We start from the raw sequence: 27,315 nt of genomic DNA on the forward strand, positions 1-27,315 counted from the left end.
CACCTCTTATCTTAGCGGGTGTAGGCCCGTTTGTCATGTGCGCATTCGTCATAGGCCAACTGGTAATAGGCCCGTTCGTCACAGCGGAACATTCGTCATAGGGGAATTCGTCACTAGGAAAGTTTGTCACTATACGAACCGGATATTTGAATTTGCCCAACATATATTCACCTGGCTGTTCATGCAATAAAGATTAGTGCGGTATATTTCATTTTTACTGAAGAGAGGGAACATCCAAACAAGTCATCGTTGTACTTAGAAAACAACAGGTTTATTGAGCAAAATAAAAACAAATTAAAAAGCGATATTCCGAGCGGCCGTCCCCAAGGTTTCAAGACGATTGCGACCATTGTAGAGGCTTACATTGACTTGAAGACACCGGTTGCAGTCGGCGTGCTTCTCGGACACCCTCGAAGATGTCATGCCGCACTCTGCTCGAGCCAGCTTCATCTCTGCCAAGGACTGCTCTCTCTCTTTATGCAGCCCAGGAAGACCCAGATATTCGGAGAGCTGCAGCCCACGTTGCTCGTGCATAAAAAAAAAAAAAAGACACACACACACACAGGCGGAGGAAGCCTTCCGAGTGAGCACCGTACTGAAAGTTTGAGCCACAAATGCAAAAATGTACTACAGAAAACTTTCAAACTCTCAGAGGATTAGTTCAGCTCTTACCTGCAGTCCCCGGTGCCACGCTTCGATGCTGTTGTTAGTCCTTGGCATTTGTGCTAGTGTTGTTTCTCTGACTGTCCAAACCAGAGGAGGGAAGGTGGCCGACGACAAGCCGTTTCCACGGGGTCTCTTGATATACACGTCCTCGGAGTAGTCCGCCACGAGTGAGGCATCGGTGGGGAAAACCTCGAGAAGGTCCTAGAAGGCCTCGGGAATGTCGGCGATTGGCAAAGAAGGCCAATGCTGGAACCATTCTCATCTGAAAATCCACAAAAAATAAAATAACCAATTGGCTTAAATTATGACGTCGAAAGAATGAGAATTCTTTCGCTGTCGCCTTCTCCGCTGTCGTAGAAGAAAAGGGAATCTCCAAGTCATTATTATCATAATATGTCGAGCACTGTGCTTTTGCGCTGCAATGCGCTTTACCTTAAACTCTTTGGGCATTCATATCTCGGCTCTGCAAGATGGTACGCTGTAATCGATTTTCGACCGCTGCCTTTGCTTGCGGATTGTGCGCCGAAGTGTTGACGGTGCGAGAATCTGCGATGCGCTGCCGTCACAGGCAGCCGCATCCAGAAGTATTTGGTGCGGTGCTAGACGGCCTCCTACTGGAATAAAGGACATTAGTAAGGATAGAAATTACAGAGAAGATGCAAGCGAGCTGGTGAGCTTTCAACATTGTAAAACCCGACACTTAGGACAAAAAAGAAGAACAAAGGGAACATGTTGTCCCGTTTTTCTTCTTTTTTTCTTGTCCTACGTCTCGGGTTTTACAATGTTGGACATTAGTGAACTTGTTTTGAGAGTATAAGAGCAGGAACATATTTTGGTACATACCAGCCTTTTCCTTCATCTGATGACGAATTCGAAGAACGTTTATCTCGGTGGAGTCAAATGCATGCGTATGGTCACTGGAATAAGAGATTACACGAGTCTTGGCGTGATCGGTGACTATTTTAGTTTTACGAACTCCTCTTCGGCGGCAGGCCGAATACAACGTAGTTTCGTTAACCTTAATGCAAGTGTAGGAATGTCCTTCGTGAAGACGGATATCGCCCACCTATCTTAGTAGTAACTACCCCCATTTTGAAATCGAGAGTGAGATGGGAAGCAAAATAGATCCGTATTTTATGGATCTGGAAGCAACCTGAAGCGGGTGACAAAAAGAGAAAAAAAAAAAGAATCGGCTTCAGTGGGCCATTTTTTTATTGTGAACTTTATGTTTTCGAAGTTCTTCTGTTAGTAAGGTGACCCAGATAAGACAACATGCAGGCTAAAGGTTGCACGTTATCTTTTGTTGGGGTCATTGGAAAACGCTTTTGTTCACGTTCGTATGGTAGTCAACCTCACTGACCTTAATTGTGCTGAGTTCGTTGGGTGACCCCCTTTCGTAACTTTCCTAAAGAAACAAAATAGAAAAAAAGAGAACGTTTAACGATCTCGGGGTCACTTTGTGACGAACTGCCAGCGTAACGAATCATCCTATGACGAATATTCCGCTGTGACAAACGGGCCTGTTACCAGTTGCCCTATGACGAATCGACATGTGACAAATGGGCCGTATCCCTATCTTAGCATGTCTTTCGCTTCTCGAGGTCAAAGAATTTGTAACAGACGTTCTAGCTATCTGGGTCCGTCCTGAACGGTGAATGCGGAGGCCATAGAAGAGCGACTATTTTTGAACTACATTCAAAAGGATGGAGGTGATCGCAACAGAGAGAGCCATGATGCTGCACGAGGGGTACTCGTACACATTCGGCAGAAGGAATTCCGATACTTGTTGGTTTTGTCGAATAGGTGTATGCAAGGCAAAACTAAAAACTAATTTGGCTGCCAGTCGGATTATTGCTCGTTCAAGCCTGCAACTGAGATCAACCTGCTGAAGACCCGTAATATAATGAAAGGAAAAGCGGATGAGTATTGTAATATTAGTTTATATAACCATTGGTTTACGTGACAGTGGAAAATTGTGAAACTCCTCATCAGGGTATGTAGGCAGATGTTGAAATTTACAATTTACTATTGTCCCCTGCTCGATCAATGAGACCAGTTGCCCGCATGACGAGTCATCCTGTGACAAATGTTCCTATGTGACGAATCGTCCTGTGACCAATCGTCCTGTGACGAATGCGCATGTGACGAATCGTCCTCATCCCGCAAAGGATGCCATCGTACGTTTTTTTTTTCTTTTTTTGTTTTTTTAACTCTCCGCATTGCTGGGAAACGCTCAAGGTACCAGCAAAGACAGCGAGCTGGCGTGAAATTTCCATCGAGCGGAAAACGAGTGTGACTTTTATTTCATCATGCGCTTTCATTTTGATATGGCTCAAAATGGGCGCGAAATAGTAACAGGTAAGACAACAAAATTTAGATGTTAGGTCTGGAGCACCGCCATACTCAGCCGTGTTGGGGGCATCTCTCGCGAGTCAATACGGCAAAGGTATTGCGCGTCGAACTGTACGTGAGAGTTATCCATTTCAGCGAAACCTTGATTTCGCAAAACTATTGTGGCTCGAGTCGTGGCTTCCAGTACTTGAAAGCCACGAGCGAGAAATAAATGACAGTTGATTTTGAAGGACAATCGCGACGTGGAAACCCATAAAAGAGAGTTCCAATAAGACGAGAGCTTCCCCTTCTCTTCAAGTGCGTGGGTTACGCTCTCAATCCTGCACCTGAGGTAACACCGCAGGCTCCTAAAATGGCTTTGAAAACGTTCCTGATCGCAACAACTTTTTTTTTTTTTTTTTTTTGTCGAGGCGCTATTTCATTTTTTTTACTTTTTGCCTACCTTGATACCCCATCAGCGCAAAAACTACCATAAACTAAAAAAAAAAAAAATAGTGGGCATACAACGACAACGCACCCACTGGGACCCGAGTCAAGGCAAGAACAACTAACTACTAAAAGGGGAAAAAAATCATGTTCGCATACACAGACAGAACGCCTCCATCGAAAGAAATGAATCATGCGCTTGTTCTGCCAGTCTCGTTGTGCGTCTGTCAAAAGCCACAAAGGAGGAAGACAATCAGCGCCTACACCACTCCCCTCCACTCCCCCCCCCCCCCCCCCCACCACCCCTAAAAAGAAGAAAAAAAAGGTTTCTTGGGCGCGCGCGCGGTCGCCCAAGCGATGACCTTGGAAGGGTATGCGATTGTAGCACGTTTGTCCCCCGGTTGTGCCCCTGTCTCAAATGCCACGGTCCGTTTCTCCCAAGTGCCCGTCTTATCTTCCCGAGTATCAACTCCGCAGTGATTCTGAATCATTCCGATGCTTTCCAACGTTGCAAAACTGTTAGACGAATATCTGCACAGAAGTATACTCTGTTCGCAGAACTATCTACGGCGCTAAAATTCAAAAGCGCCGAGTTGGATTGGGGAACTCGTGTAGGTTTAGCTCATCGTTGGAACATTCTTATTCGCTCGATGAACTCCACAAAACGTGTAAATATTAGAATGAACTTTCCAGAGAACGAGAGTTGTTGTCGGGGTTCCAGGCGACCGGACAGGTCGCAATTATTGGCTGATTAAAAATTTTATTTCATAATCACAATCGTATCATCAAGGGCACGCCATTTCCTCATCACTTCTTCTACGAAAAGAGTTGCTGTATTCGTAGCACACACAGACGGAAACGGTTGAGACTGCCCAAATAATATCTTCTTTTGGCAGGTACTGCGCAGCGATTACACACAATGCCTCTAACATAAACATGCTGCTCCACATGTCTATTCACAAGATGCAATACATCGTTCTCCCAACTTTGTTGAAATGGGCATGAAAGCGCGTAACCGTCACTTTTTTGAAGTTCTACTTAGAGGTGAAGTGTTTACCGTAAAAAGTCGTTAATTATTTATTTTTTTCCGTTTACTACAAAGCTCGATTCCCTTAAATTTTTGTTTTTATATCGTCTCTACAGCGCTTTTACGTCGGTACTTTCGTGTTAGAGGACATCACATAATGTGCGAAAAAAAAAAAAAAAAAAACGGTAGGATCGATGCTGCATAGCTTTTTTTTTTTTTTTTTTGTGGACATCAAGAAAAAAAAAAGATAGTAGTTGTCTTCACTTCGCACTGCATGTTTTGGCACGGAAGTTCCTATTTGGTTATGATGTCTTTACTTTCTTAAAAATTATATACAGTAATTTAAATTACCGAATTACAAAAACGTCGAAATTGTATAATTGCTTTTCGTTGGGACGCCATGACGACAGCGACACTCGTGTTCCCTCGTGGTTTTCGCCAGCATTTCTACGATGAATTGCCAGGATCGCGAGATGCAACAGCGTGACACTCCGTCTTCTGTGACGTCATTTGTTGCACTTCGGGACAACTTTTGATGTATGGCCAGCATAAGACGCTAACCACACCAGTCGGAGACGCGCTGCAGGTGCCATAGTACTGCTCGTAAAAGTAGCTGTCACGTGCTTTGCTCCGCGACTGAGGGTTGCCAAATTACGGTGAAACGGAGTATAGACAAAACAGACTGGACGACATTTACCGGGCATCTTTAGAGCTGCGAAGCTCAAAATCACGCGTACTCATAAGATTTTTTTTTCTCGCGTGTTTGTGATTTTTATGATGTCCTGCAAGCAAGAAAAAATATATATGGTGAAGTCACTCCGAGGGGGTAGCGATAACTGCGAGCCACGAACATGAAGGACTCGCTAACATCGTCAGGAGTGTGAACGGTAAATCGTCACGCAAACATATTCTCACAAGCTGCAAATATTTATTTGGCTTAGCAAGTAGAATACTAGTATACTAACGACATGTGATTATTGTACACAAGATACCATTTCTCGGTTCTTCAAAACCATTTCCCAAGTCTGAACGGTCGCGCTACGGGCCGCGGCTAGCCGTGCCCTCGATAGACTACGGAGCTGCGTTGTGTCGTCTGCTACTGTACCGCCAACAGGAGAGCGATAGCTCTGTGTGTTCCACAGATGCGTGTTGCGGTATAACTCTGTACGTCTGTCCTAGAGGAAGACAAAGAGATAGGCTCTGTGACCCCCTCCTAAGCTAACAAAAACAAACAGAAGTATACTCGTTTGGACTGAAAGGTTTACAAAATAGTGACCAGACATTGGAAAAGCATATGTCACAAAACTTGGTTTATGAAATGGCATCATTGTTTCGAGCAAGAAATCACCTGCTCACCACTGGGACGATGAAATCGTCACTATTTATTGCGTCAGGTATATTTGCGCTCATGGAGAAAAATCTGAACACATCCTTCTCCCAAAGTCCTATGTCGAATAATAAACACTTTTTTAAAATCTATGCACAAATAACTCATTTTTTTTCTACACTTGTATATGCACGTTAATTGACGTCAAACCGCATTTTTTATTAGATCTTGATGTCTACACCAACTACATTCATATTTTTTAGGGCTTTATTGAACGATAACTTCAACTATAGTTAATGGAACACGATGGCTCGATCTCGACAAAAACCTCAACGTGCGAAGCTTCCACAGACGGTCGCTAGCGAGTATTCTCAATGTGAGACTTCAGAAGCTTTCGCTTGCCATAGGGAGCTGGCTTTCGACTACAGCACTGCACGGGCCCGGAAAGCGCTGCTGTGTGGAGAGGTTGACTTACAAGATGACGTGTTACGTGGTCACGTAAGATGGCGTCATTTCGTGCAGCGTGATCACGTAAGATGACGTCATTTCGTGTAACGAGATCATGTAAGATGACGTGTTTGTGTCACGTCATCACGTAAGATGACGTCAGTTCGTATGAACTGACGTCATCTTACGACAACGCCAACAACATTAGTGCCGTCCGGAACCATTGACCTTAGAAACGCGCTTCTTCGCTTGAAGAGCTGATATGCGTTCATTGTTATTTGTTTCTTTTGCCTACTACAGACCATTCAAGAACTCGCCTTCTGGGTGCCACCAACTTCGTCTACTGGGCTGTGAAGCGCGTTCGAGCGTGCGCAATACCTCTCTAGGCCGAAAGATTGTACACTGAGTATGCGTTCACAGCTCAATGACTTTGGCATTTTTCGTCAGGATAGATGCTCCCACGAGAAGAGCGTAATGGATATGTGAATAGAATTGGAAATTTGAAATGCTCTTGTCCAATCGCATTTTTCTTTGGTTATCAACGCTTTTTAGCGTCATCACAAGACGTTCAACCCATAATACACTGGTGATTAAAAAATAAGCACCGAAAAACATGCACCGATTTTCGCTCAAAAATAAACCCTGGAAAAAAACATACCGTAATCATTACCCATGTCACCTTTTTGGGTGATATGTGAATTTCCAGAAGAACAGCGAGTTATCACCCTCCCCTAGGAATACCCTGACTACAGAGCAGGCGACCCGTTTTTCCCCGCGTTAGATTGTGGTGACCACGAACCGTACGGAGGTCACAGGACGTCCGTGAAAAATAAAAAGGAGGCAAACAACGATCTACTCTGTGCACGCTTCATCCCCAATTTCCACGACCCCAAGGCCGAAGGACGTTTGTGTGAAGGATAACGATAAAATAAAACTTTGCGTCAAAAAAAAAAAAAGCCCGTTTTTAAAAGAAAAAAAAAAAGTAGAAACAAGCACAACGCGTTGACGGACCGCGAGGTTGTGGAACACCTCGCGGTCCGCTTGCCACAGGACGGTTGTCTTCGACCCATAGCTCCAAGGTGAATTTGCCACTTGCGAAAACACGGAGACCTACCCAGCGAGAACCTGGAAAGCAAGACACGCACACTGACGCCTCGGCGTGCAGAATGAAACAGGATACGGGCGCGGAACACGGCCGCGGAAGAACACCTCGCACAGTGCCGATCCGGCCGATCTCCGAACGGACGATTTCGCATTTCGTGGACAGCGAGCGCCACCGCACGGGAGAGAGAGGTACCTTAAAAACGACGAAAACAAGCACCGACACCTTGGTTCTTTATATTTGCTGTAGTTACGGAACAAATCGACTTACATGAATAATTTGAATATTATTCGATTCCGTAATAAATTTAGAAGACATTAAACGCAATTCTTCTTATGTTTGAATTTAGATAATTTTGTAAATTCGCTCCGAACGCAAGAGTGCCGAATTAGCCGATTTTGACCATTTTCATGAATTTTTTAAAGAATATAATTAAATTTATGACGAAACATCTGTTGCGTTTAGTGTCTCGATAATGACTCAATGTCTTTAAAGCCGAAATTTTCAAGAAGATCCGCGCAGCCGTTTTTATGTGAGAATTTTTTTAATTTGGTGAAAAACCTCATGTATTCGCTATGGGGCTCTGAGGTGCGCCCCCTCTTAAATGATAGGTTACGGGAGCACAATATGAATGTTAGTAACCACCGTGACGGTCATCTTTCAGTTCATTGTCACGATTGTGGATGCAGGCCCTTGTTCAACACGTGCGCGATTCTAGCCAGACACAAGGATAAGACGGTCAGGGAAATAATAGAAGCAGACTTGATAAAACAGTCTGGAGCACAATGTGTCAGCGTTGCCTCCATTGATTTGTTAGACAAGGAGATAGCGTTTTTGCGAGCGACGGTTAGGCCCGGGATTGGCTGACGTGAAGCGGTGTGAGTGTATATATGTCCCCCACTATTGTTCAAAAATAAACAGTTGAAGTAGCACTCCGTGTTGTCTGTCTCCCTTTTGTCCTCGCCTTAAGCGCCATCATGACGTCAAATTTTAGTGGCTGTAAACTTAAATAAAGTTAAGTGATCTAAGCCTCATTTTATATAGATGCGAGCAACCGTCTGTGAGTTTCAACATGCCAAACTTAGGTAAAGATTATTGATGCTGTGGCCCCAAGCAGAATTTGTAAGCAGAGCACATCACGGAGTAACGCATTGCATACACATATACGCACTCGAAATTATAGGTACGATTATTTCTGCCATCGCCCTTAAACTCACGAAGCTCGCGAAAAAAAGCTCCAGGCAACGTTTAAGTAGGCTCAAATATATATATATATATATATATATATATATATATATATATATATATATATAAACGCTTTGCGTATCCGCGATAACAGTAATGTTAATCGGCCGACAGATTTGGTACGAGTAAGGTACCTGGAAGAGCTGTTCATTCTTGGGGATCTTGATGATCGTTGGTGGCGATGGTATCAGCACCGCTGCTGCCCCAACCAATGTCAGAAGCCGTGGTAAAATCGCTGCCGGCATCCTTAAAGAGTGAAGCATCTCTGACCGCAAGAAGATCCAGACGATCTCACGCGTCGCTGTCCGCAAACGATCTCACCCACGTTACAGCGTCAAGGTCAAAAAACGCGACAACACCGCCCGGAGACGAAGTCAGCCTTAGATTACGCAGTGGGAGATGTCAGAATCTAAAAAAAGATGACCTTCAAAACGCCCCGGAGAACGGCCAAAGAGCTTTATAATCGCAGCGAGGACGGCGTCAGAAAATGGTCGCAGACAGGTCGCCGTTTGGCTTTAGAATTTGGAGAGAGCAGCACTTCCCAGACCACCGGCATGTGGCCGTCACGTAAACCACCAAGGATTTTATCACAGCAGGTTTTTGGTCATTAAAGGGCCATTGACAAACCCAACATAGATATTTATTTATTATTTCAAACAACTGAAATTGATTCCCAGGGATCCTATTAAAAATATTAGGCCTGAGAACTGTGTATTTAGAGAGAAAAATATATTTAAAGAAAGTTTGACGTGAAACGCCCGCCCGAATTTATGACACAGTTTCCGAAATGGTGCGTTTAGGGGTGACTTCAAACAGGAGGTTTCGTTTAACGTTTTTAAATTTCTCCCTCTTCGTTCGTGGGCACGTTCACGTGCCAACCAGCCAACCGCGAGAGTATTGCGCGAGACTTTGCGTGCAGACGACGCGTCACTCTTTTTTTAGCAGTGTTGAAACTAAGAAGATAAGGAAGAAAACGACCCGTAAAGCAGTCCTTGGTGAGGAGAAGAAGAAGAGTTCGGAACTGATAGGACGTATTTTTTACGGCTCCTGCGAGATTAACCTAGCGCCCACTTCACTGGCCTGCGGGTTCCCAGCGGCCTTGGCCCTGGCCTCGGGCCAGACCAGCTCGGGTGGTGACCTATTACCATCGCCGCCGGAGGCGTCTGGCACAGAAATGTCCAGGCTCACCCAGCAACAGCCACCACCCGGAGCCGACCATTTCCCCGATGACAGACCTCTATACGGAACCTTTCACCCACTGCAAGTAAGCCTTCCATCAACTCAAGAACAACCACAGGGACCACCGCCACCAAGTCTCGAACATACATTTAATGTATTAGCGACACTGATTCAGCAGAACCCCGCATTCCTCGAGGCACTGAATCATTTTATGGCGCAGTTCACACCACCTCCGCAAGCTGAGCACTGCCCACCTCAACAAGTGCGGCAAAAGGAACCACGGCACCGGCGTTCATCGACACGATGTAGCGCAAGATCTCGCTCGCCTAGAAGCGAAACAAATACGCAAGATAACACGACCTCGTCAGAAGAGCACCGGCATATTCCGGATAGCGACCATTCCTATACAGCACGTTCGCTGACACCGCATGGAAACCATTTTCCAACAGTCACCGCATCTCAGTGCCATGGCGGCCTTAACCAAGAACACAACACCGAGGTGCCCTTGCAACATGGAACGCCACCGCAAGCTGCATCGCAGAATATGGAGGGAGATGACGATCAAGAGTGGCCGCTCCCGGGCGCCACAGCACGAAAGAGGAAAAGAAACCCACTGACTCCGGAGGATGCGGAAACGTCAAAACCAATTCCACAACCAACACAGACGGTGGTACTTCGGTCCATTGGAAGAAAGGCAGTGAATGCCTTCACAGGGCAGGAAATCTTTGACGCTGTCAAGCAAACCGGCGTTCAGAGCAATGAGCAGTACACCGCTCATCGTAATAAAAAGGCAAATGCAATAGCCATAAAAACACGCGACCCCCTAACATTGGAGAAACTTCTCAAGGTGAAGGAAATACGAAAGGGCACAGAAGTACACCAACTGCAGCCCTATAAAGCTATGGCAGGGAACGAATGCCGGGGAGTACTCTACCTCCCGGGCGAGGGACACGAGGTGACCGCCGAGTCTCTACAAGCAGACATTGTGTCCAAGAGTCACAAAGTCGTTGCAGCAAGACCGATGGGACCCAAGGGGAACACCATCCTTGTGACATTTGAAGGCAAAGTTCTCCCCAAGAAAGTCAGCTACATGAGCGAAGTCCTTAATGTACACGAGTACCGCCCACGTCCACTGGTGTGTTTTCGCTGTCACGCGATCGGACACAAGAAGGATGTGTGCCCTAGGGACGCTTCTCGATGCGGAACGTGCGGCTCCGAGCACGACGGCATGGAAGGATGTGCACAAACCCCAAAGTGCAGGAACTGCGGCGGTGCCCACGTAGCCACCAGCAAAGACTTCCCGCAGCGAGCAATCCCACCGCGGCGAAACAACCACAAACTAGCAGCAGGAAAGGATCAAGGACAGGAACAGCCTCCACCTCTGCCAACAGCTTCTGCGCCACCGGCACACCTAGGCGACGGGACCTCATATGCAGCTAAGACCACGGGATCGGTTCAATCCCAGACACCACCAGCACATCAATCACAAGAGGCCGGCATGATGTTACAAACTCTGCGCGCCCAGCAGGCAGGGTTCTCGCGACTGGAAAAACAGATGACCGCGCTCACGGCGGCCATACATATGCTCATTAACACGCATAATGCCAAGCACTAATCAACTCAACCCAAACGTCAACCAACAGAAATTACCCCCCACACCTAAACACACCTCACGGCGTTCCAACCCATCCCCGAGCATACTTCAGTGGAACTGCGGAGGGTTGCAGCCGAAGCTACCGGAACTTAAAATTCGTCTGCAAGCACTAAAAGACCGCGCACCAGACGTTATCCTTCTTCAGGAAGCTAATGTTGACAAAATCAAAATTCGAGGATATAACACATATATACAGCGGAGCATTAAAAGACAAACAAATAACTACGGTGTCGTAGCCACATTGGTCAAGAAAAAACATACACAAACACAATTAAATTCCGAGACAGCGTGTTCAGACGACCGTGAGGTTGTCTCTACGCGGGTCAAACTCGGGGATACTGTGATCGACATACACAACACATACATAAGGCCGTCCGTGAGCTCCAACGAGGCTGCTTGGATCAAGGGACTTGTAGCAATGGGCCGGCACACCATCCTGGCTGGTGACTTCAACGCTCGTCACACCGCGTGGGGATACCCCGACGAGAACGCCCGGGGAAAGAGCTTAAAAAAAGCCTGTGTTGCAGCCAAGCTCAAGCTTTGCAACAGCCCTGAAGTACCCACCCGGTTGGCCCAGATACCCGGACACAACGACACGTCACCCGATCTAACCTGGGCATCACCGAAATTGAAAATCCAATGGCAAGTACAGTCGGACCCCATGGGCAGCGATCACCTTCCCATTTTTATCCAGCTCTCCATTCGCTCCTCCCCAAGACGGCGAGCAACCTTCACCAAGTGGGACAACTATCGTACCGCAATAGGTCGTCACAACGGCGTCCCCCTCGCAGAGCGCATCCAGCTCGCGCTCAAAGAGGCCCGCACCGAGTACCAGGTGAAAGAGGACACGCCACCCCTCGACCTCCGCCTGGTCACGCTGTGGGAAAAACGCCTCAAGGCGCTCGTTCGGTACAGGGCCAAGAAATCCCTCACGAACAAGATCTGCCTGAATCAGGCCACAGCCAAGGCCCAAAGATACACGATCGAGCTCTGCCGCACCACCTGGAGAGGGTTGTGCGACTCTTTCAACGACAGGACGGGCTACATGAAGGTATGGCATGCGTACAAGGGACTCGCCGGAAAGATTAAAACCCGCAACACCGGGAGCAACCTAGCTCTGCGTCTTAACATAACCGAGGAACAACTTGCGGAATTAGCCGGGGAACAGTTCTTTCCTCAACAACCTACTCCACCAACGGCCGAGGTCTACACACCACTGCCCATCATAAACGAACAACCGGGGGACGCATCATTCACTAGGATGGGATGGAGGGCGGAGCTCATTGACGCCCTTAGCTTTGCGAAGGCGAACTCTGCACCAGGTCCGGACCACGTCACCATAACGGCGCTCCGGAACCTTCCGATGGAAGCGATGAACGAACTCCTCGACACATTCAATGCGGTCTGGATGGAAGGCGCAATGCGGCGGAGTGGAAACGGTCTACAGTGATTCCCATTCCGAAGCCGGCAAGACTCCGCACGCAATAGGAAATCTCCGACCGATATCCCTCACTTCCAATTTAAGCAAGGTATTGGAGCGCATGGTCATCGGCCGCCTGCAATAGATCCTTGAGACTACGGGCGCCCTCCATCCCATGCAGACTGGTTTCCGACCTCAAATGTCAACTCAAGACAGCCTGGTAATGATTCATCACGACCTCTACGAACGCCACCTCTCCAATTTTCAGCCTCGGACACTCGTCGCCATCGACTTGCGAAAGGCCTTTGACTCTATCCCGCACTCCACCGTGGTCGCTGCTGCGCAGAGGCGAGGCATACAGGGCCGCCCCTTAAATTTTATCAAAACCTTTCTAAAAAATCGCACTTACCAGGTGGCGATCGGAAATACAAAAGGGGCCTGGAAGGCCAACAACATCGGCGTACCGCAAGGGGCGGTTCTGTCGCCGCTCCTTTTCAACCTCGCCATGACCGATCTTGCCCTAGCCCTTGAGGCCGTTCCACAGGTGCGTTATACCATTTATGCGGATGACGTCACCCTGTGGACGACAGCCGGACTGGCATCCGACCAGCAATACCACATGCAACGTGCCCTTGACATCGTCACCACTTTCGCACAAAACACCGGACTTCAGCTTTCTAAGGAGAAGACCATGTATATGGTAATTCACGCAAAGTGCAAAAAATCACGCACAGACATCCATCTTAACCTGGAAAACACTCCCATCACACAGGCAGACTGTGTGAAAATATTGGGTGTCCCCTTCGACCACCACGGAAGGGCCAACACATGGATGAAGCACGTAAAAAAACAGTGGAAAAACGGTCTGACCCTCCTCAAAGCAATTACCAACAAAGCTTGGGGGGCTCAAGAAGACCTATTACGCCGTCTAGTGCGGACTCTTCTAGTGTCAAAGGTTATTTATGGACTGAACTTTCAAAATCTAACTCGGACGCAGGAGACCACACTTGTCACAATGAATCGGGCCGCAATGAGGATTGTCACGGGTCTCCCTCGCTTCACACGGGTGGAAGAGCTCGAACGCATCACGCAGATGAATACCATTCAAGAAATCGCCGAAGAACAACGAATCAGCCAAGCCCTGCGCCTGTCCCGGACGCCCCAAGGCAGAACTATTCTGATACTGAGTGGGCGCGCCCATCAGCGTTTAATACGTACTTTCAGTCAGTATTTACAGTTGATAATTTCGAAGTTCCTCCTTTTACTCATGTTTCGCAGTCTGCGGTTGACGACATAGATGTGAACGTTCGGGGCGTACTAAACCTGATTTTGAAGTTAGACACTAAAAAAAGTCCTGGTCCTGATGACATTCCTAATTCATTTATTGTCAGGTACTCCCAATGGTGCAGTCGGTATCTCACGGTTATTTTTCAGAAATCACTGTCAACGGCCACAGTTCCTTCATCATGGAAACTCGCAAAAATTATTCCCGTATACAAATCTGGCAACTCACAATCACTGTCAAACTATAGACCAATTTCTATAACGTCACATTCATGCAAATTATTGGAACATATAGTCTACAGGCATGTAATAGAGTTTCTCGATACTAACAATATTTTATGCGATTTCCAACATGGTTTTCGACGCGGTTATAGTACTATGACACAACTAACAGAGTTTGTTCATGATATCGGTCTGTCTCTTGACGTCGTTAACCAAGTTGATGCGATATTTATAGATTTGTCAAAGGCTTTCGACACCGTTCCTCATTCTAAACTCCTACACAAGCTTAACCTAATTCTAAATAATCATCACCTTGTGAACTGGATATCCAGTTTTCTTTCCCAACGGTCTCAGTTTGTCTACTTTAACTCATCCAAGTCTAGTACAGTTGACGTATCATCAGGTGTTCCACAAGGGTCAGTTCTTGGACCGCTACTTTTCTTGTTATACATAAATGATTTGCCACGCTGTATTTCCACTAAGGTCCGACTTTACGCTGACGACTGCGTACTATATCATGTGATAAACTCCTCAGATGACCATATAACTCTTAACAATTCTTTCGTGAATTTTTGTACGTGGTGTAAAACCTGGCAAATGAACCTGAACTTTAGTAAAACGGTTTTTATGACCTTTTCTAGGCGTTCATCACCTTCTGTGTTTAATTATTCATTTGACGGGTTATGCCTAGAAAGAGTTTTTGAATATAAATATCTTGGCCTCCTTTTCACGCCTGATTTATCTTGGTCTAAGCACATTGATACGACATGTAACAAATCTCTTAAAAGACTTGGATACCTGCGGCGTACCTTACGTGTGGCACCACAAGATACTAAGCTTTTAACTTTTAAAACTTCGATTCGCCAAATTCTCGAATATGGTTCTATTATTTGGTTTCCCTACAAAGAGTCCGATATAAAAAAGGTCGAATCAGTACAAAAGAAATCGGTACGTTTTACTTTTCGTCGGTATGACAGAAACTTTTCTCCTTCTTCTAATCTTTCCGTGTTAGGCCTAAGACTTCTTTCTGAGCGTCGTGGTATCGAGCGCCTAAAGTCTCTGTATTCCATGGTTAACTCATCACGTTTTGACTCGTTACATAACTACATAAAGTTTCTCGAGCCAACTGCAACTAGGAGCCACCATGAATTAAACATTTTACCTTTCCATCCTCGTACTGATATGTTTAAATACAGTTTTTTTCCTCACACCATTGAACGCTGGAATTTATTACCAGGAAACATCCGATCACTACAACCAGATGAATTTCTGTGTGCCGTTGACAGTGGTCCACAGTGATGTCCGGACCGTCTGTGTTTACCTCCCACTCCTGCCATAGCCCCAGTGGGGCTGCAGTATGTATAAATATATAAATAAATAAATAAATCTCATTGACGGCCCATTTATGCCGACGCCTACGCCCCCATGAGAAACGGAGGCGGTCACCGTCGCCAAACCGATTCCAAAAAACCAAGGGAACGACTCGCCGGGACGAAGAGTCACTCAGGCCTCTAACCACATGGGAGAAGTCGGCGGTCTCGGAGAGCACGTCGAAGTGTTTTACACAGACGCGTCGCGCTCTGAGACCGGCCCAACGGCTATAGCCTGGTACTCCCCTACAAAACAGGACACGCAGCAAGAAATCACTGTAAACACGAAGACCACGTGCTCCGCAGAACTGCGAGCGATCTTGATGGCGACACAGGCAGCCATTCTGAAGAGAGCCAACATCACAGAAACACGCATATATACAGATTCTCAAGAGGCGCTCCGCGAATTGCGTCGCACGGACACATGTAACGCCGTGGTCGCACAGATCCGAACACTGGTGCGCAAAGCGAAGGACGACCAAACGATCACTGTCGCGTGGCTACCAGGCCACGAAGGCATCCCTGGGAACGAGAGGGCGAATGGGGCCGCGAGGGCACAGCTACAAGCAACACAGCCCTCACAAGGCCTGGTTCCTCCGCTCAGTCCTCGGAAGGTGCCTGAAGACACTGCCGACTTTGACCTTTCCGAGGTCAAACGCGAAGAACGAGCAGCACGCAAGGCGCGCCTCACTACTCTCCTGCCGCCCAACCCTCACCGCATTCCGAGCATCTTTCCACGATGGCAGCGGGTGGCGCTCAACCGACTCCAAACGAAGACAGTGCTGACGCCAGACTGGCTGTCAAGAATTCACCATCCGACGGATCCAGACGACGTCGGCCCCGATCTGAACTGCGAACACTGCGGCGTTCCTGCCACCTGCTCCCATCTCCTGTGGGACTGCGCAGAATCCGCGCCGGAGCGCGAGGCCGCAATCCGCAACCTCCCCTACCACATACGACCTTGCTCCTACACAGAATGGACCAAACCAACAACCGCCATTCTGAATGAACAAAAACTCATCTACACATCAATCATCAACTTCCTCCGATCCTCCGGGATCGGTAGGTTCATCTAATCATCATCATTTTCACTTCCGTTCACCCTTTCCCCCCCGCCTAATCTGAGGCCTTCAGGCCAGAAGGCGGCATCACCCAATAAACGTCTTTACTACTACAGTCCTTGGTGAGCGACGTGAGGGGATATGTCGGAAAAGTGCTGCGGGAGAGGTTATCCGAGAGCTTCTCTGCACCCTTCGCAACGCCCCCAGCAGAGCGCCGTATGCCACCATGTTGAAAGAGGGATAAAAAATGCTAGCAGATCAGCAAATGTAGTGCCATTAGAGTCGCCGTAAAAACGCTTTTTTTATGAAAACTATATTGTTTATTACAGGCATGCAACTTGCGACACCTCTTAACGTTTTCAAAAATGCCTTTGCCAATTACGTCACAAAAAAAGAGGCAAGCGAGGAGGAGCTCAAATTGGAGAAGGATGACACGGGCTTTGACGGGCTCTTTTGCGAACCAAAACTTGTTTTTCGCGGTGATTTCATCTTGTGTGTGCGTTTCACCGCACGCGTTAGAAGCGTTTGAAAGGGTAAAAAAATGACGACCTTGGGGTTGTCATTGGTGGTAAAGAGAAGATGCCACATGATGAGAGTATATGGACATGCAAACAAGAATAATTTACACTTTAGACAAACCCCGAGACAAGAGGGAAGGAAGGACGACACAACACGAAGTCTCAAGCACAGCTGAAATTTAGTAGACAGAAGATCGTGGCACACCGGTACTGTTTCTAGAACAGTACCGGTGTGCTACTGGTCAATGTCCTCCCCCTCTTGTGCGAGCGGGGAAAAGAAGTTCAACCTCCCCCCTTTTCCTTCCTTTTGGTTTTCGGGGTACTTGTGCCCTATAAAACTACGATCTTTTGTCCAATAAATTTCAGCTGTGTTTGAAACTTCGTGTTCTGTCTTCCTTCCTCCCCCTGTTTAATGGTTTTCTCCAAAATGTCAAACCTTCACCAGCTTGTTTGCGCCCGAACTTTTTGTCCAATAATAATTGAGTTTCTCCCCATTTGTCTCTGCACGAGGCAATGGAAGAAACGTTTATTATATTTTCCAAATGCTGTGCAAGTTTACTTTTGGTGTTTATTCTATACAGCAAGTGTATGAGTGTTATTTGAATGGATTCTGGTTGTTGCAGAAAAACCTTTAGCGAAGAACGAAGAACGAAGAGCATTCACATATCCACAGCTCGGCACTAAAACGAGCGACTGTATAGACGCTATGCAGTAGCTGTGCATGGGCGCCGCCATAACTGACCTTCAGTTTTTGTTTCCTCCTACTGAATTTTCTTCACTTCATCATTACCATAGCAGGCCAGGTTATGGCCATCTTAAATTCTATTGCGTCCTTCTACCCAGCATTGGCCTTTCTGGAGGCTCGTCAATATCCGTTTCAGTGGCTCGGTATTTTCATAAGACAAAAGATGGAAGGTCAGCAATGGCGGCTGTAATCTGGCGCGTGTGTAAAGCGTCTATATTCTTGCACCGGTTTTGTGCCGACAACGCTCAACATATTCACGGGTTGGTGTGGGCAGTAAAAAGAGAATCACTTGTTGTGGCGGTGCAGTCTACGCGTTCCGACACCAAAGTAACAGGCCTCAGCCCGAATATACAGCGATACATTATTTCAACCTAATGCAGCACGATCGTTTCCAATCCAGGATTGGCGTTAAGCTGCTGCACCCCATGGGCAATTTTTAAGACTATGTCAGCGAAATTTACGAAGAGAAGGACAGAAGGCGTCCGCTCTTATGCTCGGAATTACACAACGGAAAACAATGTTGCGGACATATTGGCGTTATTTACGATGATACCTGTGTAAAACGTCAAGCCAAATTTCATTTCATTACATCTACGCGGCAGCAGCTCGTTGTTAACTTTTGAGTTCTAACATGGTTTTACATGACCTGGAACTCATCGCCACAGATTGATGATTTGATGGAGGTGAACTCCTGCAGAAAGTGACAATGAACCCAAACATGCTCACCCAGCCGCCCATGCCCTTTGAAACCTGTAACGAAGACTGCTCTAAGTCTGGTCCGAATAGAAGCAGAAACTCGTGAATGCAACAAAAAAAATACGCATCAATGAGGGACACACTTCTTTGTGTTCTCAAATGAACGGCCTGGAAAAACAACGCCAGCAGCTGACCAAAAATCGTATTGCCTTAAATATGTATGAAGTAAAAGTGGCCATGCGACGCCTGAAAATACAATAAAAACAAATTTACTGCGACTCCTCGGAATGGCTTGTACCCCGTGTAATGAACACGGCCTCTTCGTGCGCTGCCCAAGAACGGGGAAGCGCGGCATTGCGTTCCCAGACTTCCGATTTCTGAATCTAAAGGCCCCTACGCACAGTTGTGTTTGAGACTGCTTGAGTGCGTTTAACTGGGTTACGGCTGCGAGAAATCAGGAAATCCTTTCTTCTTATTTCTCGTGCCAAGATGATTCCTTGAATTGGATTTCACGCTTCATACGAAGCACAGATGTGCCGGCGACTCGCTTTTGCTTCTCGACCACCGCGTTCTCGACGCAACGCAGTCAGACGCACTCGAACGCTCTCAAACGCAACTGTGTGTAGGGGCATTTAAAGGTCAAATTGACAACACAAACGATTTTAAAAGCGAGGAAACAATGCCTGCTTGCATCGCAGTGCGAAACAGCACATCCAAGACTTTGACACGGGAGGAGGCCTTCCGATTGCTTTTATTGTTTGCGTCTATCATCAAGATATATTCAACAGATTGACGCAAGCAGCTGCTGGCGCTCGCATTGTGCTGATAAGTACAGACGGCAACGGCGTCTCCTTAGGGGCATCATCGTAGCATCTCAAGTCTCCGACTGAACGCTCTTTGCATTTCTGAATGATTCAATATTTTTCCCCCTCTTAATTCTGTGAAGGCAGTATCGGAGCAGAGCAACCCCATTTTGAATAATTAAAACCTATGCACTAGAATAATGACGTCATCATGGTGAGATCGAACGCAGATTTGCTAAATTCCTTAAGCAACGAAAGGGATTTGGTTACACGGGCTGCGCGTGCGGCCTTTTGCAGAAGTTACTGGGCTGATGCAAAAACTTGTAACTTGTGGCACATTACACGTGCATGCATCAACGCGTTATTTAGGTTATTTTCATCGAATCTTTTATATCGAAAAGGCCAGCGCGTGCCGCGCATGTATCTCGCTCCCAGCATTCTCCTTGGCGATTGCAACAACCTGAAGAATTTATGTGTGCCCTTAACAGTGGTTGATTGTGATGTCTTTAGTGTCTGAACATAATCCCATAGGCGTAGACTACAGGTTGGCATCGGAGCTCGTGAACCCCCCCCCCCCCCCCCCCCCCCCCGGGCCCGGGCCATGGTCCTTACCGAGACGCTGTTTACGTGCCATGTAACGAGTTTCTAGTAGTGGCATGTAAACAAAATAATGCCCACGCTGGCTTCAATGACAAAATACGTGGGAAATGGAATCCCAGCGTACTTCCGGGTGTGGAGGGGGGGGGGGGGGGATGGGTGCTTTTCCGCGCAGGTGGAAAAGCACCCCCCTTCCTCCCTGGAGAACTTCTCAGCCTGCCCCCCGCCCCCCCCCCCCCCCCCCCCCCCCCCCCCCTTGGGAAATGGAAAGTCTACGCCGCTGCATAATCCCCATTCCTGCAACAGCCCCATTGGGGATGCAGTATGTAAAAACAAATCATCTTAAAAAATTTACTGTGCCTATGAGACATCTCCGACTGGTGTATTTAGCTATTTAGCATCCTATCCTACCCATGCATCAAAAATTGTTCCGAAGTGGCACCAAATGGCGTCAGAGAAGAAGCCGCAGAAGGCGTCAAAGAAGAAGCCAGAAGAGAGGATTGGGGAGATTAAAGGAAAGGTTTAAAGCGGAAACAAGGAGGCAAGAAAAAAAGCGTAGGAGGGACAGGATTGGAACTCTAAATCCCGGCACTTTCACGAACCCAGAGGTTCGTCCACTGAAGCCAGAATTCCAGACATGCTTTACATAAGCAAAAAGAAAGACCTTTTTACCTTTGGTTTTTGGTGTGGTTGTTCCTTCCAGACACAAAGTACATTTGCCACAAAGAAGGGCTGGTTATTCAGACATGCGACCTTGCCTTTAAGTTTACTTCTTTCTTTTCAAACTCACGGGAGGCCAGCGCCGAGAGCCGATTAGACAAGAGTGCTGCTTTAACCTTCGGCTGGGACTCGGGTTCAGTCAGTGTGGGCCCGAGTACCAGCCGAATGCTAGCACTGCACTTCGTGTGAGGCTCGGTCTCTTAGCAAACCGTTACCGTGTTCCGGGTGCCGTCCTACAGTTAGCGAACCGTTGCCGCACTACAGTTACCGTGGGCCCGACGGCGCATGTGCGACCACGTACCGTTCAAATCAAGCAAAATTTGATTTTGGTCAACGTTACTAAAACACTCAGTTGGAAAACTCGCCCTTGAAACCCAGACTGCTCGCGTCCACCGCGACCAAACTAAATACGATAACAGCGCCATCCTTTAGCGACTGGTCAAAACAGGAAGGTTAATTTATATTACTACTGCGAAATGGCGATGTGAGATGGCGGCACCGGCCCTAGCGCGAATCGACCTGAACCGATACATGCAGACGGAATGGGCCACTGCGGGAGAAATGGCGGCGTTGCGGTCCCCATTAGTTCGGTTCTCGAGTACGGATCGAAGTCACTTTTAGAGCGCAGCTCTTAGGCGCCCGTTTCTGGCTTGAGCGGCGTCGGCGTCGGCGTCGGCATAACCGCGCGTTGCATTATGGGACGTTTTTCATAATGACGTCACACGTGACGTAACGTGTGACATCAGGAAGGACACGAGTGATGTCAGTCGTGACGTCACCGCGCGTTGCATTACGGGTGAAATTCCCCGCTAAATTTAGTGGGGAAAATTCCTCGCTAAATTTAGCGGAAAAAGTTCCCGCTAAAATTCCTCGCTAAATTTAGTAGAAAAATTCCCACGCCAAATTTAGGGGAAAAAATTTCCCACTAAATTTAGCGGGTAATTTAGTGAACATTTCCCGGTTAATGAGAGGGGAGCAGCAGAGGAGGAGGGGAGGGTACGGATGAGGAGGGGGCCATGCCCTCCTCTCCGTACCTTCCCCTCCTCCTCAAGAGCTGCGCTCTAACTGGGCGTTACAAAGAATTGTAAAAGTCTTTATTTTTATTTATTTATTTTTTTCAAAGCAGGCTCAATGGCAGTTTTTCAACTGAGCTGTTCTGGTGACGTTGATTTTAGCATACCGGGGATACCGGGGACAAGTACCGTGGTACCGAAGCTCGACAGGAGTATGCACTGGTGGCAAAAGTTGTCGGCAATATATAGATGTATTAAAAATGGTGTCGCAATAAAGTGGAATAATGATAAAACTAAGAATCGGAATTAACCGGTTCCTGCTACTCAGGGACAGCGTTTCTTGGCTATGCAGTCAAAGCTATAGCTCTATCGAAGCATGCTTTTAAGCGCGCGCCCATGTGATACCGTGACCGCACAAGCGCGCTTAAGAGCATGCTTCAAAGGACAGTTTTAGTGGACCGTACGCTAATGCTTTGCGTACGCAAGGAGATTGGGGGTCGTGAGTGGGCATGCGCAGAACGCAATAGAAGGGCTAACGTATTGCGTACGCACACAACGCTGGGGATTTTACGTTGCTGTCTAGCGGGCTTTGCGAGACGCTCTCGAGAGATCTCGGACCCAACGAGAGCACCAGTTCAAGATGGCGGTTGCCTCGACTGGCGCAGCAAGGGCGACCTAGTGTTTTCGAAGTTCTGTGTTACGTGAAATTGCGTGGTGTTCAGCTCGGCGACTCTTTCTGGGACCTACCGCGGTCGAATCAGATCGCCGTGCAGCTGAAGGGGTGCACAGTGGAAATGTTCGCCGCTCGCAGTGTGCGTCAACGCTGCGATCTGCTCAACGCTAAGCCTATTCCCACAGTTCATCGCCGACGGACGAACGACTTTAAGAGAAATCGCCGAAGTTCTCTCTATGCACTGGAGATCAGGGTCATGAATTTCATTCCGCGATAGCATTGGTAAAAGGTGCCGTTTCCACGGGACGACTGACGGAGGCTCCGTGATCGAATTTGGCTACGCACTCGTACTCGTAGCCAGACTTGTACACGTTACTGAAAAATAGTAAGGAATTACATTTACAATTACTGAAGGCTAAATATTAATTTATTACAATTACAATTACCCTCCCATAAAAGTAACTGACCGTTACCCCAAGAAGTAATCCGTTACTTTCGTGGCGTTACTTTTAACATTATTGTCCTCAAGTGAGAAACAAAGGCAAGAGGGTTATTCAAGTTCTTATTGCTGCAACGTGTTCCATTTAATGACCTTGAGTACTTTGAGCTACAGCTGGCTCTCGAAAGTCTCGTCAAACATCTTTCGGTATTTCTTACTCAATATGTCGACTGCTACGCTGAACACCATTTGAGCTGAGGCACTGGATTGGAGTGCCAAATTTTTCGTCACGAATGCTTCATTTTCTGCATTGAGCTTTTTCAGCGAAGCTAGGGAAGTACTATTTACCTCGAAGATAGAACAAAGCTTCGTCGTTGCAGCCGTTGCCTGATATTCGAGAGATTTAGTTGATCCTTCCGGTACCCGCGATAACGGTACCTGATAACTATATAATGGATGCGCAAAGACGGCGGCGAAGTATCGGATATCGTTATCGGAGCCATCGGACCGAGCTATTAAAATTCTCCATTGTCTGAATCGCGAAGCTGTGGAAGTCATCAGTAGCAAAACATAGTTTTAACAGTAAGGTGATAATTGAATAATAAATAAGGTTTGGCTCGATATTCTTCTTTCTTTGGTTCTGAACAGTTCGAGCCCCACTTGAGAGGTTGGTGAATAAGAAAAGTTTCCAGTATATAAATATAAGTAATAGAAGAAAAAGAAGGACGCTCATAACAACAATTAATTAGAACGTCGGTTAAAACAAGGAAATGTATACGTACGTTTGCCGTGTGTACCTTTCTTGGTGCAGTTCAAAAATGCACGGAGCACGAACCGACTGCTGCTGTTTACTCCTGTGTTCTCCAGATAGACGTCCGCTGATGCCACGGGCAGCAAAGGGTGGAGTACTAAGTAAGCCACGCTATGGCCCCACTCACGAATTTCACTCTCTCCTCAAGCCCAGAATATCAAGTCTACGTCAGCCACCATTATGCTTATTTGTAAAAATATCTGGTCGAGATAAGATGCGTCCTGCTGGGGTAAAAACAGGAAGAAGAAGAAAGGAAGACTATTACCATTTTCTAAGTGCTCGCAAAAAGCTGACTCACAAAAAGGGTAGGGTAGACGGAGCGTTGTCTCGTGTGGTGACATTATGAAAACGGTCGTAGTTACTATAACCGGGAAGGACATTGTTAATCCTTTTCAGTGCACTTACTGCCTCGAGCTTCTCGAAGAACCATACAATCACTCGGTGTCCTCCTCTCCCTGTCTTCGACCGCAAACAAAAACCAAAGGGACTAAAAAAGCGAAAATAACTTGCCCCCCTCCTTTTTTTTTTTTTTTTTTTGTAGAAAGTGTTGTTTGTATTTTTTGAAATTGTTGTTAGGGTCTAAAAAAAAATAGATTCAGGGGCTTGGTGTTGCAAAAAAAGGCTTTGCGGAACTGAAGAGCGCCAAACCTCCCTTTGCGCTGGTCAATTCGCGTGACAATGTCACTGCGCTCGACTTTACAAAAACTAAAAAAAAAAAAAAAAAAAAAATCTTTATTCAGAAGGGGCGGGGGGGGGGGGGGGGGGGGGGGTTTGTTCTGACAAAAAAATGTAACGGATTACAAGGAATCCGTTACGTAAAAAATGTAATGGAATTACTTTAAAATTACTCTAGAAAATATGTAATTATTCCGTTACTAAATTACTGATAAGTGTAAGGGATTACAAGTAATTTCGTTACTTGTAACGGATTACGTACAAGTCTGCTCGTAGCCTCTGTACCCCGCAGAAAAGCGCGCTTAACGAGGCAGCTGTGGCTTGGTTTAATCTAAGATAAAAGGATTGGACACTTTTTCTTTCTCAATATTTCTTTCCAGGAGATGGGTTGCGCTACAAGCATGCGGAATTCTACGGCTCTAGCAAATTTAACCGAGATCATGCGCGCTGTTCACTCGAAAACGTAACGCACAACTAAATTCGGTCCGAGCAGGTCATTTTTAGCGTACGCTATACCATTGCGTATTGCGTACGTAAGAGCCAGCAACATTATACTAAAACTGTCTAATGACTCTCGTAGTGCGATACGCAGAACACGGTAACGGTTAGCAAAAAGTCTCTATTTTACAAGTTTGTTAGAGGATGTGGTTACCAGTCAGCCATATAACACATTTTTACTTTAAAAGGTTTGAGTGAATGGACGTGGTCACTGAATCCCACGGAGCGGCACCCATACAGTGTATGGTATGTTGCAGTCTGCTGGAACTTTAAGCTCGACCCTGAAACTATTCGTAGGTATGGCAAGTGAACTGTAGCTCTTCAGAGAGACGAAATGAAAACACCAAGCAGTTGTTTATCCTTTAACTGTTTATTTCAGATCTGCGTAAGTGATTGTGGAAACGTAATACTGCACATCTCAGTTTCAAGAATTATTTATATATTTATCGAGATTGCGGATTGTCATTAAAGACACGAGTTTCCAGTTCGTAGATTGGTTACATCCGCCCTTTTAAGCATAGATTTATACGAAGGTCATTGGCATGTGTCGACGCACTGTCCCCCTATGCATACCTATAAAAGAAAAAAAACAGTTTATAAAACAAGTAATGTTTCGCAATATGTCATTAAACAATTTTACTCAATCGATTGTTTTAGGAATACATGCAGTGAACCTGCAACACGTTTAGACTAGCGTAGTTGTTTATTACTTTTTTTAATGACCCGTGGGTGTACTTGAAACAGTGCATGTGCGTATTGCGGCAAGATTTGACATGGCATTAGAAACCGTACGCCTGCCGAGTACCGATAATACTGTTCAAGCTTAAACCTCTACAAAAAAGAGTTTATTCCGGCAAGCATCCAAACGTGTGTTTATTTTTATTTCAGGCACAGCACAAGGACATCCAGAAATCTATGCGACATATTTGACATATTATCGTTGTGTTAAGGCCTTATGGCATCAAACGTTAACGCAGACGGAGGGTTTTTGTTCGGGGGCAATTCCGAACAAAGATGCATACCATGACGAATCAGTGGTAACATCACAGACAAAATATAATTGAACGTTAGATTAGAAAGCGTTAATTTATTTTTTGCTCTGCGGTGCTAATGTTTACATTCTGGCACGAAGAAGGACGACAATCACACACAAAAGGCAAAACTAACGAAAATATAATGAAAAATCAACTAGCGCAAACCCAAGCGATATTTTAGTCTGTTTTTTCTCGTATGACGACATTTTTATGCGCTGTAGATAAAAAAAATTATTCGCCGCAGTACCACCTTAAGCCTGGGGTAAAACAAAGCAAATTGTTGCGTGTATGTTCATACAGCCGGAAGTTGGTCTGCCCCAGTGGGTGTCTGGTGTCTCAGCTGTAGATGAGCAATTTAGCCAGTGTGGTACAACCGCTAATTTCTGGTTGGCGTGCGGTCGTGTACCACGCAGTAGTGATACACGAAAGCACGCCGGTACGATGCTCATCCAGATCGAAATGGGCAGGGGTAGAGATTGACCCCAGGATCCCTGGGTTCTGCAGCGCGAGCTTTCGCTCCATGTGCTCCGAGCTGGTGTGCGCTAACCCACTCGGTAACCAATCTTTTTTTTTTTCTTTTTTCATTGTTGACATTGTCATAGTGCAACTCAAAAGTACAGTACTGTAAAAATGCCGTCAATCGCTTACTGACTGACGTGGCATGCCCCCTAAGCCAAGGGTCTTTAACATGAATTTGGCACTAGGGATACACCAACGCACGTCAGCACTATATCTTCATCGAGATCCAGACGGGAAGGGAATGGGATTGAACTCAGGGTGCCTACGTTCTACAATGCGAGGTGTGTGCTTCAGCGCGTCAGCGCGTGCTACATGTGCTTTAGAGCGTCAACATAGTCGTGTCACCGATCACCCCTACATATACGAATGTAAAGTCTGTTGTAGGTTTAGAGAGATTGTATTGACAAAACAAGAAGTCAAACACGTGAACATTGACACCTTCAGATTAGTATTCCATAAACGTCCCTGCAAAGCAGACATGTTTTGCGGTAGGTTGTGACCATCGCACAGGGCGAGGGCGGTCTCGCGACAACCGAGCAGAGGGTAATCAATGTGCCGGTAGCAGTGCCACCTTGAGCTCCTTAAGGCCGGTTCTCACATGCAGCGAAGCGCTGATGCAACGCTGCTCACGTGCCGTAAGGTACTTATCGTATGCCATGAGCAACAGTTTTGACGGTGCGATACAAAGCTGGTGAACGCTCCCGTTGGCACGTGCTTAGCACGAGGTCAGCGCTACGCTTGTTGCGCTCCGCTGCATGTGTGAACAGGCCTTTAGGGTGCCTAAGTGACCTT

General features: G+C 46.7%; 1 protein-coding gene across 1 annotated transcript in view; it reads right to left on the minus strand.

Moving 5' to 3' along the window:
* LOC120851141 (neuroglian-like) overlaps positions 1-8,870 on the minus strand; it is a 32,116-nt gene extending 23,246 nt beyond the window's left edge. Inside the window, exon 1 of the mRNA XM_042286664.1 lies at positions 8,727-8,870. Within this exon, the coding sequence (XP_042142598.1) occupies positions 8,727-8,855 (129 nt within the window). The 5' untranslated portion in view covers positions 8,856-8,870. The remainder of the gene's footprint in view (positions 1-8,726) is intronic.
* Positions 8,871-27,315: the final 18,445 nt, after the last annotated feature.

This window comes from Ixodes scapularis, unplaced genomic scaffold (assembly GCF_016920785.2).
Source record: "Ixodes scapularis isolate PalLabHiFi unplaced genomic scaffold, ASM1692078v2 PGA_scaffold8__174_contigs__length_109621045, whole genome shotgun sequence".
Taxonomy (NCBI): domain Eukaryota; kingdom Metazoa; phylum Arthropoda; class Arachnida; order Ixodida; family Ixodidae; genus Ixodes; species Ixodes scapularis.